Source organism: Blastocystis hominis, assembly GCF_000151665.1.
Source record: "Blastocystis hominis, Singapore isolate B (sub-type 7) whole genome shotgun sequence assembly, scaffold_16".
NCBI lineage: Eukaryota > Bigyra > Opalinata > Blastocystidae > Blastocystis > Blastocystis hominis.
The window spans coordinates 357,146-381,559 of record NW_013171823.1 but is presented as its reverse complement, the minus strand read 5'-3'; the positions used below and the strand labels follow the sequence as shown (position 1 = coordinate 381,559).

At 52.2% G+C, this 24,414-nt stretch overlaps 5 protein-coding genes; 3 read left to right on the top strand and 2 right to left on the bottom strand.

Moving 5' to 3' along the window:
• Positions 1 to 1,029: 1,029 nt before the first annotated feature.
• On the top strand, positions 1,030 to 2,563 carry GSBLH_T00002133001 (uncharacterized protein; the record flags this gene model as incomplete). XM_013040657.1 has 9 exons in its annotated part: positions 1,030 to 1,083; positions 1,112 to 1,184; positions 1,216 to 1,365; positions 1,394 to 1,470; positions 1,501 to 1,697; positions 1,728 to 2,031; positions 2,062 to 2,319; positions 2,355 to 2,427; positions 2,460 to 2,563. The coding sequence occupies exons 2-9, from the start codon at positions 1,115 to 1,117 to the stop codon at positions 2,561 to 2,563; spliced, it is 1,233 nt and encodes a 410-aa protein (XP_012896111.1). The 5' UTR covers positions 1,030 to 1,083; positions 1,112 to 1,114.
• Positions 2,564 to 2,781: 218 nt separating this feature from the next.
• GSBLH_T00006389001 (uncharacterized protein) lies at positions 2,782 to 4,059 on the bottom strand (the record flags this gene model as incomplete). Its single annotated transcript, XM_013040656.1, has 7 exons — positions 2,782 to 3,104; positions 3,136 to 3,257; positions 3,286 to 3,527; positions 3,556 to 3,732; positions 3,763 to 3,882; positions 3,914 to 3,980; positions 4,001 to 4,059. The coding sequence occupies 7 exons, from the start codon at positions 4,057 to 4,059 to the stop codon at positions 2,782 to 2,784; spliced, it is 1,110 nt and encodes a 369-aa protein (XP_012896110.1).
• A 985-nt stretch (positions 4,060 to 5,044) lies between these two features.
• GSBLH_T00002132001 (uncharacterized protein) lies at positions 5,045 to 5,686 on the bottom strand (the record flags this gene model as incomplete). Its single annotated transcript, XM_013040655.1, has 3 exons — positions 5,045 to 5,156; positions 5,188 to 5,396; positions 5,426 to 5,686. The coding sequence occupies 3 exons, from the start codon at positions 5,684 to 5,686 to the stop codon at positions 5,045 to 5,047; spliced, it is 582 nt and encodes a 193-aa protein (XP_012896109.1).
• Positions 5,687 to 8,282: 2,596 nt separating this feature from the next.
• Positions 8,283 to 10,272, top strand: GSBLH_T00002130001 (uncharacterized protein; the record flags this gene model as incomplete). Its single annotated transcript, XM_013040654.1, has 3 exons — positions 8,283 to 9,425; positions 9,497 to 9,763; positions 9,796 to 10,272. 3 exons carry the CDS (start codon positions 8,283 to 8,285, stop codon positions 10,270 to 10,272), a joined length of 1,887 nt encoding a protein of 628 aa, XP_012896108.1.
• A 1,046-nt stretch (positions 10,273 to 11,318) lies between these two features.
• The window catches only part of GSBLH_T00002129001 (uncharacterized protein), a gene marked incomplete at its 5' end in the record, with an annotated part of 29,739 nt that continues 16,643 nt past the window's right edge, over positions 11,319 to 24,414 (top strand). Inside the window, one exon of the mRNA XM_013040653.1 lies at positions 11,319 to 24,414. This exon is cut by the window's right edge and continues 16,643 nt beyond it. Coding sequence (XP_012896107.1) covers positions 11,319 to 24,414 — 13,096 coding nt within the window.

Here is a 24,414-nt window from a genome sequence, read left to right as displayed (position 1 = left end):
CATCGCATTGACCCATCGTCAGTTCCATCACTCCATCGCTCGCAGAGGTCCGATTCGCTCTCCGCTTCTTCTACGTATCCACGCCTCCTTCCCTGCACTCTCTAGACACAGCTCCTCTTCGAGAACTCGTCCGATGTGAGCCTTCTGCCCTCCTCCCACACAGCACACCGCGAAAACGCGCATGGAAGAGGAGTACAAACGTCGCGAGCTCCGCCTCCGTCCCTCCCCGCTTTCCTTCTCACTCCTAGAGAACGAATCCGCCGAAGTACGCGCGCCTCTCCGCTCTCTCCTAGCTCCAACAACTCGCCAGCCAGCTCGAGAAGAACGTCAGCTCGCTCTCCCTGGAGCTCGACGACGCGCGAGCCAAGATCCAAGCCCTCCAGCAGGAGTGTGCCGAGGCGCAGCAGCAGAAAGCGAAGATGGAGTCGCTCTACCTCTCTCTCAAGAAACAGCAGAAGCAAACGCCGCTCGAGGACCCGCAGCCACAGCCGCTCAGCGCACTCTTTCCTCCGGTAGGCTTGGAGACGGGCTGGGAAGTAGACGCAGGGCGCCAAGACGACGCGGACAGCGCAGAGCGGAGAGGAGGGAAGTCGATTCAAGGGAGTGCTGATCCCGGTAGGGAATGGGGGGTGGAGGTGTTGAGAAGCCTCTGAAGCGGCCGAATACGCCGGGATTGTTCGCGAGCGTATCGAAGAAGGGAGTAATAAGGAAGATTCAGTCGTGAGAGTCATGGAGGAGAAGCTTGGTGGTTTCTGTTTGTTTAAAGCAAAGAATAGAACAGAACAGAACCCAATAGACTTGGATTTTTTCTTAAATAATACAGCTAACAACTCTTTAAGCCATCTTTTTTCTAGACATCCATTCTCACCGTTTTTCTTTTCATAAAACTCTATTATTTTCACCGGAGTGTTCTGACACTTGAAAAGGAGTGTCCAGTTTATTACAAAGTCTAACAGGGTAATAATAATAATAAACAGTGGTTTCTTTTCTTTTCCTTTTTTTATTAATTAATTAATGCCATTATCACAAGAGGAAATAATAGGATTGTTTGAAAATGACGTTATGTCTAGTGATCCTCAAGCGGTAAGCTTTTCAGCTTTTACTGATGTAGGGAATGGAGGTCGTAAAGGATCTGCGTAATACCGTAAATCAGAGCTACTTATTTCTGAAGTCCTATTCGAAGTGTTTGGGGTCTTTCTTTATGTATTATTATAGCTATCCTGGGAAACATGGAATCGGCAAAAATTGGTGTTACTCTTCAAATAGTTTATGGAAATGACTGCAAAAAAATAAATGGAGCACTACTCATTTCCATCCGATGTCTTTATCAGAAAAGACCATACCTTTTTCTTGATACTGAGAACGGTCGACATAATGCCTGGCTATAATCTAGATATTGTTAAAGCAAGCAGAAATATCTTGACTGCACAAGGAATAGCCAACACTCCAAAGTTTAAATCTTGGGGTCCTGTAATAATGTGCTGGTTGCTTTCCATATAGGGATCTACTTTGCTTCTAGCTGTAAGCGAATTAATAAAGACGTTACAAGCGCAAATTAGCCAACTAGGAAAGGATTCCACTCCATCCTCAGCCAAAATCGATAATGCCACTCTGCGGGAGGTTACAAAAGTCGGTTGGAATGAGCTAAGAATAATGGAATACCTTGGCAAAGGAAGCTACGGTACTGTCTACAAAGCGTAGAGCCGTTTCTTCGTCTCAACGCTTAGAACATATCAGGACAAAACAGTGGCGGTCAAAGTGATCGAGCGTCAAGTAGACCTGAAATATTTGGATCGGGAGATGCGCATTCAGTTCGCCTGCGACCATCCCAACATTCTGAAACTCTACGGAGTGTCGAAGACCCCGCATGGGGAGACCGCTTTTATCCTCGAATACGCCGAGACGACATACTTCGAGCTCATCAAGCGGGGAGTTCACTTATCGAACCACGAGAAGTTCACGATCATCCGCGAACTGGCGGATGCGTTGCTTTATATTCATAGACATGGCTTCATTCATCGCGATTTGAAGGTGGGAGCGCGCTATTCTTCTCATTTCCAGGCCGAAAACATTCTCATTTCCAATAATCATATCAAGATCGGCGACTTTGGGTTCGCTCGCGAGCTAAAATCCGTGGAAAACATCCACATCACTCCGCTGGGAACGCCCGTGATGTGTTCATCATGGAGGGTTTTGACGTGTAGCATCGCTCCCGAACTTTTACTGGACGTGCCAGTGACAAATAAAGTGGACGTTTATTCTTTTGGTTCAGTGCTGAACGAGATCATGTCGGACAGAATCAATTATTGGGATTTGAATGTAACTCGAGAGAAGGTAAACACATATATGGATAGGGGATTCATCCACAGTTTTTTCAAATGGTGATAAACGGAATGCGTCCGGAGATTGCGACGAGCACGCCCATCGGTAGCATTGAAGGCGATTTTCTTAGGGAATAGAGGTCCGAATGCTGATTGAGGATTGCTGGAAGGAGAGTGCGTTCCGTCCGTCTATGGAGAATGTGTGGATTCGAATCAATCAGTGGAATCCCGATTCATGGTAGAGGAATTGTTTGTTGAACACAGTCGTTGTGTGGATGGGTAAATGAATGAGTGATTCATTCATAGATTCATTCATTCAATTCATTTATCCAATCATACAAATATCCCATTTCTTTCTCCCTCATCCTCATCTTTCCATTCTCTCATTCTCACTATTTTTCCCCTTCCATTCTCTTCCGACTTTTTCAAACAAACACACCCATACATTCCCCCTAAATGACTAAAACAGAATGACTCCCCGTTCCTCGCACGAGTGAAGCACAGGCGTGGACAATACACATCCCTTCACTCCGATCCGTGCGAGCTTCTTGCATCGCTGCAGTCTGCGGATCGATTCATCGGTCAGCTTCCCGCACCACATCACGTTCACCTCCTTCAGCTTTGATTCCGACTTCTCTCCGATGCACGCGAAACTTTTATCCGTGATGTTGCAGCAAAACGCCACAGAAAGCAACCGAAGCGACAACCCACTCAGCAAACATGTGACTCCCAGATCCGTGATCGAGTTGTTATCCAGAATAATCGACTGCAGTCTCGGCGTATCTACAACATCACACCTCTCTTCGACCGATACACAAAGCACAGTGACACAGCGTCGCGTCGGTGAGTTGCGCCGAGTTGCTGATATCCAAATGCTGCAGTTGGGGACAACGCTGTAACACGCCTTTGAATCCCTCGTCCGTAATGGAAGTGTGTCTACGTCCCAGAAACACCGCGGAACTACGCGATCTGAAGCGAAACCAGGAACTCGCAGCGACTTTGAAGCTGTCGAAGCACCACATCGTTCACAGCAGGGACGTAGCTGACGTTTAGCTCTGTGTAGAACAGCGAGAGCAGCTTCAGCAAGGCGTCCTGGGTGACGTGGCGGCAGTAGGAAATGTCCAGCGACCGAAGCTTCCGGCAGTTCTTCACCACGCTCACCACAAATTCACCAGAAAGCTGGGAACAGCGAGAGAGACACAGTTTCTACGTTCAATTCGCAGCGAAACCATACGCGAAGAGAAACCAGGGCGTGCAGTCCATAGAAGAGGGAACAAGAGGAGGTAAACGGCACGTCTGTTATGAGAAAACAGCCTTTCAGAGATAACACCTCCAGCTTCCAGCAATTCTGAAGGATTGACTGCAGACTATCGTTCGACAATTGCCTGCATCCATCAAGAACTAGAACAACCTGCAAATCAATCCAAATTCATGCCCCAACAAGGTTTTTACAGTAAAAACTGATCTGACACAACAAAGAGTTGGGAAGATGGTCACATCCAGTGAGATTCAAGTGATAGCATATGCTTGGCAAAAATTGGAACAAAATACCCTGAGACAACTACAAATCACCAATCCAAACTCAGCTCCACCTTTCTTTCCTTTATGAACATGTCAACTATGTATTCTATCACGTCAATATTGGCTCTAGTGGACATTCTAGGAACAACTCTGCCTACGAATGAAGCTGCATGATTATTTTGGATCGGTATCTCCTGTCGTCCCATTTGGAAACCATTTGCTTGGCACAGTATTCCAAAAGGCTATCACACTGCTTCTCCCCCGAATTCTGCATTGACTTAATAGTCTACTCTATTTAGTACAGCATGCACCCCTCGTGGAAAGGAATTAGAGTTGCAGCATTTGGCAAAAATCGCCCAAAGTTTTGGAATCACAAAAATATTCAAGTGTCATTGTATATATTTGTCGAAATGGAGGAGTTTTATGTAGATCATATTCACAGTAGAGCGACTCAAGTATGAATCGTCTCGTTTGTATGTACGGTACGTTGCTCGAAGTAATGCTTATGTATCTTATGAATTCATGTCTAGAAGCACCCAATTTTAACGAAATCTGTTTCTTCCATGCTCATTGGAGGTGCAGGAGATATAGCAGCGCAATATTTAATTCGTGATCGTATATATATATCGTCTGTTTTCGTTATAATCAATTAGGATCCAAAGAGTTTAGAATTGATTGGTATAGAACGTTTCGAATTTGCGTAATAATCGTTTGTTTGTATGAGTGCTGTAGTGTATGAATTTCGGATATGGATTTTTGTCACACTTTTGGTTTGCTCGTAGTCCGCTTCTTATCTAGGTACAACGCATTGGACGGGATGGTAAAGTCTACGGGAACTGCGCGCGTGGTCAGGAAAATGATAATTGATCAATTTGTGTTCGTGCCTTGCTGCCAAATCCTCTTCTTTTCGGGGAATTCCATCCTGGAAAATCCTTCAGACCAGCCTAGAGCTGCTATAGAGAAGCTACGCGGGTGCTTGCCTACCTCGCTCGCCGTACGGGATGTCTGCCCTACTGATGAGTTAGACGAACTATGCCGTTTGGCCGGCTTTGCAGCTGATCAACTTCCGCTATGTACCATTGAATTACCAAGTGCTCTATCTGAGCGTGGGACTTTTCTTCTGGAACATTTTCCTCTCTCATATGGCGAATCGAAAGGAAAAGTCAAAGCGATCCTCTTCTCTTTGTTAACAAACAGAGAAATCACAGAACCCACGAAGGCTTCGTCTTGCTGAAGAAACACCCCATTCCTTCCTTCCCTTCCTCACTTTGGCGCCGTTCACACAACATGTTGACACTGATTTCGCCTTGCTTCCTGCGAGTTACACACACACACACACGACTACTCCGACGATTGATTCTCACTCATCGCGTCGATCAAATCACTCACCAATCCCACTGCTTGCGGAGCAGCAGCTTTCACACACTTTCTCCACTCCTTTTCGTAAGCCTCCATCGCGGCTTCGTCTTCCACAATTCGATCCACGAGACCGATTCGCAGCGCATCGGTCGCTCCGATCCTTTCTGGAATCATCATCGTTCGTCTGGTTCGAATCTCCTCGCTCTCTCCTACTTGCACTGAACGGCGCCGATTCGGTTCAAAACAAAGGGCGAAACGACTGCTGGAATGATGCCCAAACGCGTTTCGGAAAAGAGGAACCAGCTGCTCGGTGTTGCAACGACGTTTTTGGAAGTGGAGCACAAACCAACTCCTCCACCAATACAACCTCCCTTTACAAAGCAAAGTGTGGGGATTCGCAGACGATCGCACTTCAGTAACATCGTTCTCAACTTCATACTGTCCGCAACGATTTCTTCTTTGCTCATGCTTGCAGTGTTCTTCATCCAAGACAAATCTGCGCCAGCACAAAAGTAATCACCCGCCGCCTTAATAACCAACCCACGAATATTCTTATCACTCTCCACTTCTGAAAACGCTGATGTCAGTTCTCGAATCGTGATATCTGAAAACGCGTTTTTCTTCTGAGGGCGATTCAACGTTAGCGACGCTATGTTGCTACTGTCCACCTATTTTAACATGAGAGAGAAGAGAAAACGGTCAAAATAATATGCTCGTACGACACAGTGCTCAATTGTCTGCTTAGAGGGATTACCATTTTAGAAAGCAGTCTATTTGCATGATATAAAGAATTCATCATTTTGTCTAAAGTATTTTGTACACTATTGTTTCGACCGGTCTATTCTCATGCCAAAGAACGGACTAAACCCGGAGCAAGCCTATAGAAAGCAGAAAAAGAGACAAGTTTGTTCAATAGTACTCTAAAAACATAGGCATACGAAAAAGCTGAGCGAGACCGTTCAAAGAGGCGCAAAGAGTTGTCCAAGACGTTGGATGTGCACAAGATACGCAATCGAGTTTGGTTTTGATGATGTCTACTTTCCATAGTTAAGCGAGATAGAAAAGGAGGAAGCAGCCGGTCGAATGACGATAGGCATGCGTCAAGAGAAATCCAATGTCTGTTGAGTGTTTTGCGTACTATTTGTAGTTAATGGCGCAATTAAAATCCGTATCTAAGAAAACTCCTCAAACAGATTATGCTTTTATGAAAAAAGTTCCGTATGGGACCTTGTTTTGCTAATGAGTAGAATAAACAAGTCTCGTCTGTCTCCAATGGATATAGAGAAGGCAATGGAGAATCAGCGAAAGATGGAAGAGCCACTAAAGCAAGAAGCAGCTTCGGCATATGGCGTTCCTCCTCCTCCTCCTCCTCCCCCTCCTGTTTCTAATGCTAGCGCTTCAACTGACTCAGCTCCTGCTCCTGCTCCTGCTCCTTCCGAGCCCAAACCGCACATTCCCATCTATAATCCCATGGCGAAACGATCAACTCCCGTCAATGCGGGAACGATGGATCTTCCTTCCTCGTTGATTCCCAATTCTGTAAAGAAACAAGTCAAAGAGAAGCCGGTCATCTATAACCCGTTCCTTTCCTCATTACCTGTGTCTAATAAAGCAGAGTCGGATAGCAAGAAGGAGGAGGAAAAGGAGGAGGAGGAAAAGATCAATGTCCCTGGACCTCAGTTGCGTTTCACGCTTGTTCCCTATGGAACTGATCAATCGGATGAGGATGAGGAGGATGACAAGGACAACAATTCTTCTTCTTCTTCTTCTTCTTCGAGTGATGAAGGTAATGAAAAACCAACGAATTTGGTCGGAACTGAAGAACAAAAGAAGGAGGTGGATGAAAAAGAAGATGCTTTCAACCAGTTTATGAAGGAAATTAGCTCTATGTAAACAACACTACATTAATTGTTCAAACAAACATAAAGAATAATACCAAAAACATACACAACTACTACAGGGAAATAACTGTAAAATGGGGAATGGGAATATGTGAGGAGTTTTCCAATAATATCCTTACAGAAACAACCTCAAACAGACACAAGCCTTCTGGCTAATACTACAAAACCAGAATCTGAGTCAAAACCTGTGTCTACAAGGCGCAGGAGAAGGACACTGAAAAAAACCTCACCCCAAACCACACACTTCACACTGATGACTGGTTAGATACGAATCTACAACACCGTAAGAACTATGCTCGGAAAAAGAGTTTGCTCAGTAGGATGTGAGTATATCCACACGAACGTTCGGAAACACCATTAAACCTTCATCATTCAAACAAAGGAAATATCAGAGATTGTTCATACGATCCACACAACACCTTTCAGACAGGGATAACTTTGTGCATCATTTCTATTTCCTTTCACAGTACACTCAGGTAATGAGATTTAATCCACACGATCCTTTCAGACAGGGATAACTTCCTCATCAGGGTGTACAAACCTTCAACAAGACACTTTGACTTACCTAACTAAGAGTACACAAAAGATCCGAAGATTTCGATGGACTGAAAAGTTTTTTGAGAAACCAAAATGAATGGTAAAGAGCGACCAATCTGATTGGCTTGGGATCCCCTTCTTTTCACACCGTGCCTCATCGCTTGCCAGATAGATAGAGGGACAGACTTGGTAATATTGAACAAGGTACCTTAAGGCAGAAGTTTCTGATTTACTAGAAATGTCAGAAGGTGAGCCAATTAGTCAGGAACCGGGGAATGTGGAGGAAAATATGGAAACCCATGAGCCAACAAACGATAAAGAGACCACTGATATTCCCGGAGTGATGCGAGCGCGTGATAGTTTTAAGGTGTACGTATCCAATTTAAATAATTTCATGTCGCAAAAGGAAGCACTGCAGCTTTTTAAAGATCGTAATATTTCTGGCATAAAGTGCTCTGCTTTCGAGTTTGTTTATCTGTAGATCAGTAAAGAAGCAGAGAGGAAAGACGTTTGCATTTATCGTTTTCAATAGCGTTGAGGAAAGAGACGCTGGAAAAAGTGCGATTGAGAAAATGGTAGTGGCTGGAAAGCGCTTAACTTGCAAAGACGTAGGAACCGGAAGTGATTTTGAGCCTAGGCGAACATGCAAAAGAAGCGTTCAAGCCAGAAGCGAAAGGGGGAGGAAGATAATGGTGGTGAGAATGTGAAGCGTGTAAAGGAAGAGAAGGAAGAGTCGATAGAGAGTAGGTTTAGTTGGGATACGTGGTTTTATCTTGCTGTAGATAAGACAACGAACGATATTGTGGCTCCTTGGTGGAATGTGCCTTACGAAGAGCAAACGTCTCGAAAGGAGAAAGAGATGCGCCAAGTGTTAAAGCGCTGCAACAGACGAATCAACCGAAAGGACCATGAGAAGGAGAAGAAGAAGAAGACAGGCCGCGCTGGCACGGTCGACCAGCCGTGTCGTGATTTTATGAGCAAGGGAAGCTGCATGTATGGAGATCGCTGCAAATACATTCATCTTACGCTGGACGAATATGAAGAACGCTTGAAGAAGGAGCAGGAAGCGAAAGAAAAAACGGTTGAAGAAACAACCGAATCGAAAATGACTGAAGAAACCACCGAATCGAAAACGGTGGAGGAAACCACCGAATCGAAAACGGTGGAGGAAACCACCGAATCGAAAATGACGGAGGAAAAAACAAGCCAGGAGGCTTGCGCGAATGCTGCTAAGGAGAACTCTCCCACCTCATCCGAACAGCCCGCAAAAGAAGCTTCGGACAGCGAGGACTACGAGAAGGCGGACGAGGACGAAGGACAAATCTGCTCCATGCTACCCATTCTGACGCACTCGAAAGTCGAAGGCTACCGCAATAAATGCACCTTCACCATCGGAAAAGATCGAAACGGCGCGCCGTGCATCGGATTCCGCATGGGCAGCTTCATTAACGGCAACGTGATCATCGGCCCCATCGAGTATGCTCGCTCTCCCTTCCTCACCTTCAGCGACGTCGTCGTCGTCTCTCCGCTGATGAAGCAGGTCGTCAAGCGCGTGGAAGCCTTCATCGTCTCGAAGTCGTACCAAACGTACGACATGTGCCAGCATCTCGGATTCTGGAGATCGCTCCTGCTCCGCTACTCCGAGCGAACCAACCAGCTTTTGATTCTCGTCGTTGTGGGCAATCCCTACGAGCGATCGCTCCCGAAGGCGCAGGAAGCGCTCGCCAAACTCACCGACGCGACGCGGAGCGAAATCGACGGCGTGATGAAGGAGTTGCTCGCGTTTGTTGCCGCCGAAGTCTCCTGCATCGCTTCCTTCAACTATCAAATGTAGCTCTTCGCTCTCCACTTTGAGAGTTCTCTTTTAGATTCACCGGACTCTCCATGCCTGGCTCTGATTGTCCCATCGTCACGCTGAAAGGCGAGCCCTTCATCGAAGAGCGGCTCTTCGATCTCTCCTTCCGCGTGTCTCCCTACGCGTTCTTCCAGGTCAACACGCCGGTCGCGGAAGTGCTCTACAAGAACATCGGCGACTGGCTTTCTCTCCACGAGAACACGCTCCTCCTCGATGTGTGCTGCGGAACGGGAACTATTGGACTCTGCCTTGCGAGCCGCGTCAAATTCGTGCGGTTAGGAGCGATTTCTGATGGTTGTAGCTCATCGGCGTGGACATCGAGGCTTCGGCGATCGAGGATGCCCGGCTGAATGCAGAGGCGAATGGAATTAAAAACTGCGAGTTCATCTGCTCTCCCGCAGAGAAAGTGATGGCTGATTTGCTGAAGCGAGAAGACATCCGACGTTTGGATGGTTCGGTTGCATTAGTGGTAGAGTATGACCATATCGTCGTGATTGTGGACCCTCCACGAAGTGGTTTGCACAAGGATATCATTCCTGCTTGTCGAAAATGCACGGCAATAACCGAACTAATCTACGTATCGTGTAACCCGACGGGCTCGTTTGTCGAAAATACAGGTAGTTTGTGTGTCGAGCATTTTGATTTCGTAGTTACTCTGTGTTGCCAGCCCAATCGCCGGTTACCAGGCGACCCGTTTGTAGCCATAAAATCTCAGCCAGTGGACTTGTTCCCTTTTACGGAACATTGCGAATTGATGACCTTATTTGCACACATGTAAATGAGAGCTTGAGTTTCGCTTGCTTGTTTTATACATTTTAAAATGATGGCGGAAGAGTGTTGCCATCTTGAACTGTGTCTCGGTGTCGTAAACGTGTGGAATCCACCAGAAAAACAAAAATCATCGAGATTTCGACAGCGGATCCTTTCGAAATGATGGAATTAACGATAGCCACAATCTCTTTGAATGGTAAAAAACGGGATTGTTTTATGAAGTGTAAAAGTAGGGCCTATTTTTCGATTTGTTTTGTCCGTTCAGTGATCAAATGGGAAAAAGGGCCTTGATAATCATAAGTTATGAATTACTATACATGCGAAATGTAATCCAGTTTTGGTTTGTCACTAATATAGTGTATGTAGGTAGCTTATTTCGTCATCTTGGTTCTTTTGCTCATATGCGATGTAGATTATTGTATTTCTACATGGAAGCTATCGATTCTGATGATTATTCTGTCGGAGGTGCTGCTCCGAGAGGAAGAGAAGAGGGAACCGACGCTAGAAACATTGAGTCCAATGAAGAGATCAAAAGTATTAGTTTTGTTTCGCTGAAGTTAATCTTAGGTATAGACTATTCAAAGCAAATGGAAGAGTCTGTGAGCAAGTTAAAGTCACCAATTACAGACGGAAAAATCCAGTTAGAAGGGTGTAAGGTTCTGGATCGACTTTCCGCGTCTCGTGAGTGTTTGAAGGTTTGCGGTTATCCTTAGCGGAAAGCATTCGTTTTTTCTGCGATATGGATGTTATTCCTGTACTCATTCGGACCATGCGCGCAAGAAATCGAGATCCTGAGTTTCAGACTTCGGCTACGAGTATTCTAAGAAGCATTGCAGGAGATGGTAGGAATGGAAGGCATGCGCTGAAGATTAGAAACTGTTCGGGAGTTGGTGTTTTCGAATAATGGCATTGAGAACATCGCGAAGGCCATGCTCAACTTCCCTGCTCGAGAGGACATTCAAGAGAACTCTTGTTTTTGCCTTCAATTCTTTATTGGGTCCGGTAGGCGGCTGTGTGTGCGGAGGGTGATGTACAGAAGAAGCGGTTACTCGCATGGTGCGTTCGAACTGCTTCGATTTGATCTGCCAATGCATGAGCAGGTATCAGAACAACGTGGAGCTGCAGACTGCTGCTATGCTGCTCCTCTGTGTGATCGCGAATCTTGATTCGACCAAGAAATCAGCGCTGTTTTCGCGTGATGTCGTCAGCAGAGCCATCCAGAACTGTGTGGATCGGGCTCCTGAACCACTGCTGGCCGCATCCATGACAATGATCGATTTCATGGCGAACCGGGAGGAGTGCATCAAGATGCTACTGGCTCATCACGTGCTGCAGGTCTTGCTGGACGCGATGGAGGCGTATGACAACCTGGAGATCGAGCTGCACGGCACGGGAATCATGGCGACGCTGGCGAATCTGGAGCCTTCGTCTCACCAGCTGCTGATTGAAGTGGAAAGTTATGCGACAATGATTACGATGATTAACAAGCGCGACAAAGTGAAGGCGATTCGCGACTCCTGTTTCAGCTACTTCGAAGCAATCTTCCAAGACAAGGACCACGCCTTGGAGCTTTGCAACAAGGGAATCCTGCCCTTTTTCGTGAGCGGAATCGAGAACCGTCGCAACGAGAAGCTGTTGTCGTATCTGAACGTGCTGGCCGCCGTGTTCCAGCACGAGATGTCGAAGAAGATCATTGCGAACTGCGGTATTTTGGACAAGCTGCTGGCGGTTCTTCGCAACAACACGGAGAACGGAGAGGTCATTACTGTGGGTTTGCATCTTCTGAACAACGTGATGCTGACGAGCAGCATCATTCCTGCGGTCGTTCAGATGGATTACCTGTCCGCGTTGATCTGGTGCGCGCAGAACTACGGACACAGTGAGGAGGTTTGCTTGCAGGTCGTGAACGCGATGGTGCGTCTCTCCACATGTGCGTCGGTGCGTGTGCAGATGATCGCCTCGCATTGCGTGGAGACTGTGTTTGGAATGACGGATCTGTTCCGCGACAACAGGGAGTTCCCCGGACTGGCTTGCCAGCTGTTTTCGAACCTGGCCGAGAATACTTCGATCCGCGAGCGTCTGGGAGGAGCCGGCCTCTTCGACTTTTTGCTGGAGCTGCTGATCGATCATATGGAGGAGGTGGATGTGACGCGAACCGTGCTGACTCTGGTGAAGCAGCAGGCCGAAGCGACGGACAAGAACCACAAGAAGTTTGCGACGGCGGAGATGCTGCAGAAGTTGTGCGAGGTGATTCTCCACAAGGATCAGACCAACTCCCTCATGGCCTGCGATCTGGTGTCGAACGCCTTGCTGTGGAACAAGTCGCTTGGCACGGTGCTGGAGCAGAAGGACATCCACGAGCTGATTCAGGCGCTGGTGATTTGTGTGGACGACGAGAACGGAACGCAGGTGCTGCTGCGCTTCCTCCAGGCGATCGGAACTCGCTGCGCGCCTTCGATCGAGAGTTTCTTGCTGCTGCTGTTCGCGGTGATGAACAGCAAGCATCTGACGGACCAGGGCCAGCAGTCGATCTTGGACGTGCTCCGCACGGTGATCTACAACGAGATGTACAAGCAGGTGATGATGATGGGCCCGTTCCTCGCCCAGTTCTTCGCGATCGTGGAGCGGTGGAAGGCCACTCCTTCCCGTCTCGCAGAGCTGCTTTCTCTCAACCAGGCGGTGCTGACGGACAAGAGCTGCACCTCGACGCTCATCAACTGCAGTGGAATCCCCCTGTTCTGCGGCCTGCTCAAGGATTTCAACGACGAACAGCTGCTGACGCCGGTGGTCTGCATCTTGGCTGCCTCGCTGAACGCGAAGAACGCGGTCCCGATTTTCCTGAACCACAAATGTCTGGACCGTGTGAGCGAGGTGATGAAGAGCTTCACCGAGAACCAGGAACTGCAGGCTGCCTGCTGCGAGGTGCTGCTGAACGTCGCCAACACGCGCGGCGGCGTGACGAGCGTGATGCAGTCCAAGTGCTACGAGCCGGCGATCGCGAATCTGGAGCACAGTTCGCAGGAGTATCTGGAGATCTGCTGCCATCTCCTGAACTTGCTGGCGCGCGACGAAGTGAACAACTACAAGCTCATTGAGGCGCACGTGGCCGAAGCGCTGCTGCGCGTGCTTTCGGAGCAGATCCCGGACGAGGTGGCCGAGCCCGCTCTTGGCTGCATCAAGTCGTTGATTTCGAATCCTGACCACATGCCGAAGTTTACGGAGGAGCAGAATCTGGAGATCTTGTGCAACTCGTTCACCCAGATTCGTGGCCAGGCCCATTTTATGCTCTGCGATGTGTTGATGATGGTTTTGGGAAGCGTGGAGATGTTCCCGGAGCCGCTGCCCGAGTCGATCGCGAGCACCATTATCTCTCTGACGGCGGAGAAGGCGGTGGACGTGAGCACGATGCGTGCGATGGTGGAGATTCTGAAGAAGGTGAGCGCTACGGTGGATAGCCGCGCCGTGATGCTGAACTGCGGCTTTGTGGATATGGTGTTCGCTATGATCGGCAATCTCATCGCCAATCGCGATTTGGTGTTGCTGTACCTGAACACCCTGGTGCCCTACTACGAGGACGAGCTGTTCGCGTCGATGGTGGTCGGATGCACGGACGCGAAGGTGCTCAACCGCGTGATGGCGCAGAACACCGCGCTGCCTCCCATCCAGAGCGCGTGCATCAAGGTTTTCCTGGCCATCACCGCGTTCATCCCGGAGAGCGTTCTGCAGCTGCACGCTACGGCTGCCTGCGTCCGCTGCATCCAGCTGTGCATTTCGGACGACCACATCGTGCTGGACGGCTGCCACACGCTGCGTAACATGGTCGCGGATACGGTGATGGAGACGGCGATGGAGAGCCGAAAGGCTGTGGTGAGCAATGGTGGACTGGACGCTCTCTACACGACGCTGCAGCGCTATCCCAAGAACGCGGAGATCGTGAGCGTGGTGCTGCGCACGCTGCAGTACCTTGCGGACGGGTCGTCGGATGTGAATCTGATCGCCTCTGCCGCCTATCTGAAGACGCTGATGCTCGTGTACAGCAACTTCAGCAACAACAGCGACGTGACGACCTTGTTCGTGCAGCTGATCTGCAACCTCTCCGCCATCGAGAGTTGCAAGTCGGCGATCATTCAGAGCGGCGTGATCGCGAAGGTCGTCGCCTCGACCCAGGCCTTCCCGGAGGCGCACGAGTTGCTGTTTGCGGTGGCCGGTTCGATCAGCTATCTGTCCATGAAGGGCTTGGCGGTGTGCGAGTCCTTCCACAAGTTTGAGGCGGAGTCCGTTTTGGTGGCCACGTTGAAGGCGGAGGATGTGCCTGCGGAGACGGCGATCCTGGTGGCTTCGATCTTCCCGCTGTTCTTCCAGATCAAGACGGTTTCGGAGTGGTTCGAGCAGCAGGGAGGTATCGACGCGCTGCTGAACACTGCGCAGCGCTTCCCCGAGGACGTGGAGCTGTACGGCCAGTTCATGGGCTGTCTGTGCACACTGACGAACGTGATTTCGCTGCGTCCCAAGCTGGCTCGCGCCGATGTGCTGGACTTCGCGCTGGCGGGCGAGCGACTGTGCGGCTCGGAGGAGGAGTTCGTGATCTACGGCGCCGTTCTGTTCTCGATCGTGGTGGAGAACCACGCCTGGATTGTGGAGAAGCACGAGGCGTTCTTCGAGGAGATGGCCAACGTGCTGCTGACGTTCCAGGAGAGTCGCAACGTGGCGATTACTGTTTCGGAGCTGTGTCTCTCCGCGATGGACTATCTGTGGAGCCATGGCGTGGAGTACTACATGAGCGGCACGGCTGCGGAGGCTGCGGTGTTCTTCATCCAGAACTTCATGAGCGACAAGCAAGTGGTGACGGACTGCTGCAGTCTGCTGAAGCACTGCGAGGTGCTTGCGGATGAGATGCAGCAGAACGTGATTCGCACGAGTCTGATGGTGTTCGATGCGTACTCGAAGGACTCGAAGATCAACTTCGCTTGCGCCGACATGCTGCTCAACCTGTCGCAGTACCCGAACGCGACGGTGAAGATGCTGCGCTTGGAGGTGTACAATGCGCTGATGAAGTCGATGAACACGTTCAGCAACAATATGGAGCACGTGAAGGTGATTCTGAGCGTGCTGATTGTGATGCTCAACGACCACTCGGTCCCGAACAAGTTCGTGACGCTGTCCAACACCAAGATTCTCTATCGCGTGTCCGGAGACTACCGCGAGAAGCCTCTCATTCTGACTCTGGTGGCGCGCGTGGTGGAGGCTGTGGCTCCCCAGAGCGCTTTGGAGTTGGTGGACACCGGCTTCGTGGGCATTCTGCTCCATGGAGTCAAGCGTTCGGAGGATAGCGAGTGTATCGTTGCCTGCTGCGACGCGCTCTCGGCCATGTCGTACTGCCCTCAGTGCCTGAGCATTCTGAGTCAGCAGCGCTGCTCGCAGGAGTTGATGACGATCCTTCAGAAGTATCAGGATGACGCGAAAGTGACCTCGGCTGCCCTGGGATTGCTGCTCGCCATCTGCCAGAGCAAGGAGTCGGTGCGTGAGATGAGTGTGAGCCACTTTGTGCGGGAGTTGTGGGTTGTGATGACGCGTTTCTTGGCGGATGCCCATATTGTTGGCTTGTGCTCGTCGGTGATGAACGCTCTGGCTCGTGGTGAGATGAGCTCTCTGCAGGAGCTGATGGATTGCTTCGACCGCGAGGTCTATTGCGACGCGCTGAACCGGCATGCTGCCAGCGAGGAGGCGGTCGCCGGACTTCTGAGCGTGCTGTCTCTGCACATCGAGCGCATGAACAGACAGCCGTTGAGCCCTGCGTTGGACCTCGTGCAGTTCTCTGTGAACGCCCTGAAGCAGTTCCCGGACAGTCTTCCTGTCTGCACTGCTTCCTTCGAGTTGCTGGAGGCTTGTCTGCGCGTGTTGAAGCTCAAGTCGATCTTGGACGAGGCCAGCACGCTCTTCGCCTCTGCGTCGCACAGTGCGGAACAGCTCGTGCTTATGTCGCATCACGAGAATCCTCTGGAGACGCCCATCGTGAAGGTATCGAGTCCGGAGGTGCAGCTGCTGATCATCATTCTGCGCTTCATGAAGTGCATCGTGCCCCAGGTGGAAGAGTGCGAGCTGTGCAAGGATCTGGTCAGCCACTTCGTGGACGCGCTGAATGCATACCGCGTGAAGGAGGTTATGGTTGTGGCGATGGACGTGCTGTCGCTGATGACTCGGTATGATTGCGTGGACACGATGTGGGAGAAGGACGTGCTGACCGTGGTTCTGAGGTACTATATGAAGTACACGGAGTCCTCGTTCATCTACTCTGCGTGCATTGTGATGCGCATGTTCTCGGAGGAGAAGAGCTACGCGGATTCCCTGCTGAACAACGAGGTTCCGACCGCGATTCTGTCCATCATGAAGAAGTACGAGAAGGAGCTGCCGATCGTTCATTGCTGCGTGTGCATCATCGGCAATCTGCTTCGCTCCGTACTGATTATGGAGGTCCAGCTGGAGGAGATTTTGAAGATCGCGACCCGCGTGGTGCATAGCGACTGCGAGGACGAGGAGATCATCATCGACATTTTGAAAATGTTTGGCAACGCTCACGGTTACGCGTCGTTGGTGAAGGATCAAAACGTGGTGACGACGATTCTGGTTCTGGTCGATAAGTATATGAAGAATCCTCGAATCATCGAGGCGGCGCTGGACGCTTTGGATCGGAACACTTGCGTGATCGACAGCCACTTGCAGCTGACGGGCAACAACGGAGTGGCGAAGCTGCGACAGGTTGCGGAGACGTACAAGACGAAGCGCGACTCGATCCATCTCTACGCTGGAGCCTTGAAGGTGATCGACAACCTGGCTCGCTATGGAAGCGAGGGCGTGACGTTCACTCTGGTTAACACACCGGTGGTGAGCCTTGTGCTTGAAGCGTTGGACGTGCTGCACTCGCGGGAAGAGTACTTGGTGTATGCGTTGTCGTTGGTGAACTGCTTGGTGGAGCGCGACACGGCCAATGCTTTCAAGAAGGACCTGGTGAGCAAGAAGACGGTGGACTGTGGCTTGTTCGTGGTGCGGAACTACTCGAGTGACGAGATCGTTTACTGCGCGAGCCGCTTGCTGCTGACGGCGCTGAAGGAGTCGAAGTGGGAGGCTGCGATTCTGAGCATGGAGGTCCTTCAGCGATTGGCGGAGTTGCTGCAGGGAGCGATTCCGAGCAGCATGAAGGTGTGTTCGATCCTGATTGACTTCCTGGTGTTCTTCTGCGCCGAGCCGACGAAGAAGCCGTACGTGGATCGCGTGGACATCGCCACGCCTGCGAACAACTGCTTGATGCGCTACTACCAGGATCAGCCCTTGGTGGAGAAGTGTCTGCATCTGCTGTCGCTGCTTTCGCTGCTGCCCATCAGCATGGACCAGGTGGTTTCTTCGATGAAGGAGTACACTTCCTCCGCTCCCGCGCAGCTGAGTGGCTGCACGCTTCTGATCACCTACGTCGACGCGGACGCTGCGAACGCGGACGCTCTCCTGAATCTGGGAGCCATTCCTGTGGTGGTTTACGCGGCGGATCGTTTCTTCGACGATTCGAAGATCCAGAAGAAGAGCTTGCTGCTGCTGTCGAAGCTGGCTTCGCGGCCGAGCTGTGTGAAGAGCTTGATCGAGAGCTCGGCTCCCGAGGTGTGCATCCGATCGGTGATGCGCTTCGACAAGGAGAAGGAGATTGTGCGCTGCGCTACGCATGTGCTGGCGTGCTGCAGCAACGACGAGAACCAGTTCGTGGCGAGCAGTGGAAGCCTGGAGCGTCTCATCAAGGCAATTCTGCAGCACAAGGACAGCAACGATATCATGCTGGACGGCTGCCGCTTCATCACGAGCTGCGCGAAGGACACGCATCTGGGTCACGGCTTGATCGACGTTGGCATCATTGAGTTCTTGACGCGCATTCTGGATACGGAGGGCCGCGACACGGCGCTGGAAGAGTCTTCTCTGAAGGCGCTGTACGAACTGACGAAGATTCCGGCTGGACGCGAGAAGATGAGCGAGGACGAGACGCTCTCGCTGTTCTTGCCGTTCTACCGCAGCAGTCGTCCCGACCATCACTTGGAGCTGTGCAGCAGCATTCTGGAGAACGTGACGGAGGTGAAGGCCTCGCACGTGATGGTGATGGACAAGCGTTATCTGCAGACGGTGGTGGCGAATCTGGAGGCGAACCTGGGCTCGCAGTCGCTGTGCATGCACCACATCCACATTCTGGAGAACCTGTCGGCGAATGAGGACAACCTGGACGAGCTTTCGCGAACGCGAGCGCTGCCCCTGTGCGTGAGCAGCATGGACAGCTTTAAGAACGAGGAGGAGATCATCAAGAGAGCGACTGGCTTTATCGAGAACATGGTGAAGAAGGACTCGAACATCGAGGTTCTGAAGGAGGCGACGGGCGTGAAGATCGAGTTCGATGCGCTTCAGCGGTACACGAAGAACGTGGTGATTTCTCTCCACATTCTCCGTACGCTGCTTGCCGTCGCGCGTGCGGGCAACTTCGATTCGATCGAGAACGTGCCTTCGTGCTCGGGCCCGATCTACAGCGCGCTCAAGGACCATGTCGACCAGAGCGAGATCTTCGCTGCCTGCGCGGAGTTGCTGGAGCAGTTGATGCACTCCCCGAACCAGCGACAGGCGCTGCTGAGTACCCAGACCATGATGGGCTTGATGGCGCTGATTCCTCGTCTGCGCAAGCGACAGGCGGATGCGTGCAAGGTGCTGCGGCTGGTGCTGACGCTTCTGGACTTCTACAACTTGGCCGAGCTGCCGGAGATCAATCTGGAGCCGTTCTTCTTGGAGCTGGCCTTGTATGCGAGCGAGGAAGACATCCAGAGCCGCATCGTGAAGTGGATCAGCGAGGCGTCCCAGCGTGAAGAGATCGCAGCCCAGTTCGCGAGCGAGGGTTGCGTGCCGTTGCTGATTCGCGACCTGGAGCAGTACTGTGACAAGCTGGAGATTTCTCTGGATGCGTTCCATGCATTGATTCTGATTCTGAAGACGGAGAAGTCGATGGTGAGTCTGGTGACGAACAATGGAATCGCCGTGGTGATCAACTCGATGAAGGCGTTCAAGGAGGACACGGAGATGATGTCTTTGGGATACCACATTCTGTCCGTCGTGTGCTTCAAGAACGAGTATTGCGCGATTGCTTTGGAGAAGGACGTGATGAGTCTCATTGACTTCACGGAGCAGGACTATATGAGCGAGAAGGACCTGATTGGTCATTGCCTGCGTTTCTGCAACCGGATGGCGCAGAGTGTGGAGATCGCATCGGCGATGACGACCACCTCCTGCGTAGGGATTGTGTTTGAGGCGCTTCGTCGTTACTCGGACGACGAGGTTATTATGAACGAGTGCGTAATGTGTCTGATTAAGCTGCTGGAGGCCAAGCTGGACGTCCGGGAGATTATGAACGCTGGCGTGCTGATCAGCATTGTGGAGGCGATGCAGAATTTCACGGAGTCCGATCTGCCCGAGAACGTGTGCCTGTTCCTAGTGTACTTGCTGAAGGACAAGGACGCGCGCCAGCAGCTGATCGAGCAGAACCTGACGGAGTTCCTGATCAGCGACATGCTGGAGGCGAGAGACAACTGGTCGCTGCTGGCCGCCGTCTGCAAGACGCTGGAGGCGTTGTGCGAGGACAAGGGCTCGCTGGAGATCATGAAGACGAAGCACGTGGATGAGATCTGCGACTCCAAGCTGCACGAGTACCAGAAGTACCCGGAGTTTATCCAGGCGTGCGCTTGCTTCCTGTGCGCCTACTTGAAGAAGCAGAGCGAGAGTGAGAGTGAGAGCGAAGATGCCGCCGAGTTGAACACTCTGTACAACCTGGAGTTCTTCAACTTTGTCTCGAAGCTGCTGGACGACTCGCATGTGAAGCGGAACGAGCCGGTGGTGGTGAGTTTGCTCGCGCTGTTGGAGGTGCTTCTGGAGTCGGCGCAGCCCACGGAGTCCATCCCGTCGTTCTACAAGACCATGCTGCCGGAGATCATTTGCAGTCTGCTGAAGGGCTACGCCACGTACCCGGGCACTTCCGAGAGCTGCTGGGAGCTGCTGGACCACTTCACGAAGACCGAGGAGGATGTGGAGAGCCTGGCGCGTCTGAACCACATGGACGACATGCTGGAGAACATGCACGTGAACGCGAGCAACAAGAAGGTGCTGGAGCGTGCCCTTCCTCTGATCCACCGGATCGCCAGCAAGAATATCGTGACGGAGTCGCTTCCGAACGTGGACATTCTGCACACACTGCTGATGATTATGCGGAAGTACCCGGAGGATGTGGACATGCAGGTTTCTTGCTACACGGTGATTGCGTGCATGATCGGAAGCGTGGCGCCGCCGGCGGAGGACGAGGACGCGGAGAACGATCTGGACGACGATGACGTGGCGGAGGAGAAGCGTCGTCGCCGCGAGGCACGGGAGCTGGAGGAGAAGAAGATGAGCAAGAAGTACCGCGCTTCGAAGAGACGCGAGGAGACGCCCGAGGAGAAGATGGAGAAGGATAGACAGGCGGTGCTGAAGGAGCTGACCTCGATGGAGTCGGTGAATGTGCTGGCGAACGCGATGAAGCACTTCAGCGACAACAAGGACTTGCTGATTTGCGCCTGCAAGGTGTTCAAGTGCATCTGCGAGAACTCGGAGGAGGGCCGTCGCTTCGCTGGCGTGAGCGGCGTGGTCATTCCGTTCTTCAACGCGCTGAAGGAGGAAGAGGAGGAGTCTCCCGACGAGGATTTGCTGCTGCAGCACGTGCTGGACGTGCTCTCGGAGTTGGTGAAGGCGTCGACGGTGAAGGCGGTGCTCCATCAGCTGCATCCCGCCGTGCTGCTTGTGAGCGTGCTGGAGAGATACAGCGACAATCTGCTGCTGACTCGCTTCATGCTGCGCATGATGATGGAGCTGAGCTCTTCGTCGGAGCTGCGCGATGACTTTGTGGAGAGTCCGGGTCTGCACGTGGTGATTCCTCTGCTGAGCAAGTACAACAGCGACGCGTACGTGCAGCACATCACGGCGAAGTATCTGTTCAACTTGATGCCGGGTCGCGACGTGGGCAAGCAATTCATTCTGAACAAGGGTATTTCGACGATCGTCACCTCGCTGGGCACCTACATGCGCAAGCGCAAGCTGATGAAGGCCTTCTGCGAAGTGCTGTTCTCGCTGGTGATTAACTACCCGGAGGGCGCGCACCAGGTCGCGGTGGAGGCCACATCGGTGCTTCTGAAGTGCATCAACCGCAACCAGAAGAAGGTGGAGTTGCTGGAGCCGCCTCTGCGCTTGCTGACTTGCCTGCTGCAGGAGCCGAAGAATGTGTACGACGCGAATAAGGTTCTGATGGCGTGCATGGACGTGGTGTACGAGCACAACGACAACATGGAGGTGCTTCCTCGCGTGCTGCAGATCGCGATCTTGGTGCTGCGGAGCGGCCTCGTGACCATTGACTTTATCGAGTCGAACACGTTGAAGTTCATGTGCCAGCTGTGCGAGCTGTACGCGAAGATGCCGGAGGTGCTGGGCTATCTGCTGGGCGTGGTGTTCATGATCGCGAAGTTGAGCCACAACAACCTGGAGCGCTTGGAGGACTTCCATCTGTGCGAGCTGGCGATGAACACGCAGAAGGCGTACGCGAAGTCGGAGCTGGTGCAGCAGTACTCGAGCGGCATTCTGTATCTGTACGCGGACGTGGAGGAGTACCAGGCGATGATGGTGGACCGAAAGGTGATTGGCGATCTTCTGAACGCGATGTACCACTTCTCGGACAAGCACGATCTGGTGCGGTACTGTCTGGAAGGCTGCTCGTGCCTGGTGGATCTTGCGCCGTGCTTGACGCTGTTCTTGGAGCGCTGCGGTGTGAGCATCGTGCTGAAGTGCATGCTGGCGTTCTCCGAGGACATTAACGTGATCATGACGGTGCTGCGTCTCTGCTACATGGCGTTCCTGCAGGATGCGACCCAGGTGGAGCAGATGGCGCACGAGCAGTTGCTGGAGCCGGTGGTGTACGCCTTGAAGAATTTGACGGATGATAAGGACGTGGCTTCGGTGCTGCAGATCCTCCAGGTGATTTGCGGCAACAAGGACTGCTGCGAAGTGGCGCTGAAGCTGCCGTTCCTGAGCGTGTTCATGGACATCCACAGCGCGTTCACGGAGGATATTCTGATCAACGAGAAGATTCTGGGCATTATGTGGTACATGGCGGACTGCGAAGCGATGCGCGACGTGCTGTTCTCGGACAAGAACTTCGACTTGATTCCGATGTTGATGAACGACTTCAAGCGCGAGAAGAACGTCCAGCTGTCGAACTGCAAGCTTCTCTACAAGCTGTCTTGCCGCTACGACATGAAGGAGCCGCTGTGCGAGAAGGAGATCACGAACAATTTGCTGGAGGTCGTGGACGTGTTCCCGAAGGACTACGACATTCTGCGTCCCGCTCTTCGCGCGATCAGCAATCTGCTGAACAAGGACATGCTCAAGCACATCAACGTGTCGGAGCTGCTGAACACGACTTGCGCGGTGCTGAAGTATTACTCGCGCCGCACAAAGTTCGTCCTGGAAGTGCTGGATCTGGTGGTGAATCTGGCGAAGAGTCTCACGCCGGAAACGCCGATTCGCGTGAAGGAGATGCTGGACCACATGTTCGTGATCATGAGCAGCATGCACGAGAACGTGGACGTTGTGGTGAAGTTGCTGCTGGTGATTGAGATGATGATTCCGGCCGATCCGAAGGGCCAGGAGCTGGCCGAGGAGAAGGTGCTGCAGAAGGTGCTACATGTGAGCCGAGAGTACGAGAAGAACGGCGACGTGCAGGTGGGTGTGTACCGTGTGATCAACGCCCTGCTCGATATCCCGCTGTTCGTCCCGAAGATCGTGAAGGAGCTGAACTCGTTGATGCGGTGCATGGACCGGTTCCCGCAGAAGAAGGAGGTGCAGACGGTGTGCGTGGAGGTTCTGACGAAGCTGTGCGCCAGCCCGAAGGTGCTGAGCACGATGGGCACGCAGGAGATCGACGTGCTGGACACCTTACTGCAGCGCTTCCCCTACGACAAGGCGCTGGTGCTGGCCACCATCCGCTGCATCAACTGCCTGCTGACGGTGGAGGAGCTGTACGACTACTTCGTGCAGAAGAAGAACGGCGTGGCGCACATCTTCTCGGTGATGAAGTCGTTCAAGGACAGGGACCTGCTGCTGGCCGCGCTGCAGATCATCGAGAAGCTGCTGTCGAAGGACCAGGCGCAGGTGCAGCGCCTGCTGGTGGAGTACTGCGACATTTTGCTGGTGATGGTGTCTGCCTGCTCCGAGGACCCCGAGCTGCTGGAGTCGATCGGCAAGCGGCTCTGCGATATTCGCCAGGACATTCACAACAAGCTGGTGAGCTACGTGGAGGACATCAGCGCGATGGCTGTGCACTTCGCGGAGAACGAGATGGTCGTGAAGTACCTGTACTCTCTGCTGTCGGAAGCGGCCACGGAGCGCGACATGGAGTTGCTGAAGCTGATGCACGACAAGGGCGTGACCCAGGCGACGATCAAGTCGATGACGCTGTACAGCACGAGCAAGTCTCTGGTGAAGAGCGCGGCGGGCTTGATGGCTGCCTTGGTGGCTTACGAGGAGGCGGCGCGCGAGTTCGCAACCGACGAGACGATTCTCATGCTGAACCGCATCTGCCAGGACAATTTGCAGAAGCCCGAGATCACGGTGAACGTGATCAGCGTGCTGATCAAGCTGGCGGAGAACAAGGAGTGCGCGAAGGTGATGAATGACAACCGAATCATCCAGACCACGGCGCAGACCTTGAATCAGTGCAGCGACAATGCGGAGTTGGTGGTGAACTGCCTGTATCTGCTGAACAATCTCTCCGCGCACAACAACTATGTGGCGTTCTCGGAGACGCATCTGATCTATAACTGCGCGCAGTTGCTGGAGCAGAATGCGGGTCTCACGATGGACAGCGCCGTGAGGACGATGGACAGCGAGCGCGCGGTGGAGATCGTGACGCTGTCGCTGAAGCTGCTATGCGCGATGCTGCCCATTGACGAGCACCGCGAGCAGTACCACGACGCGGGTCTGGTGCCGCTGACGAAGGACATTCTCCGTCGCTCGTTCAACTACAACGAGGTGTGCAACTACGCGGCGCTGCTGCTGCGCG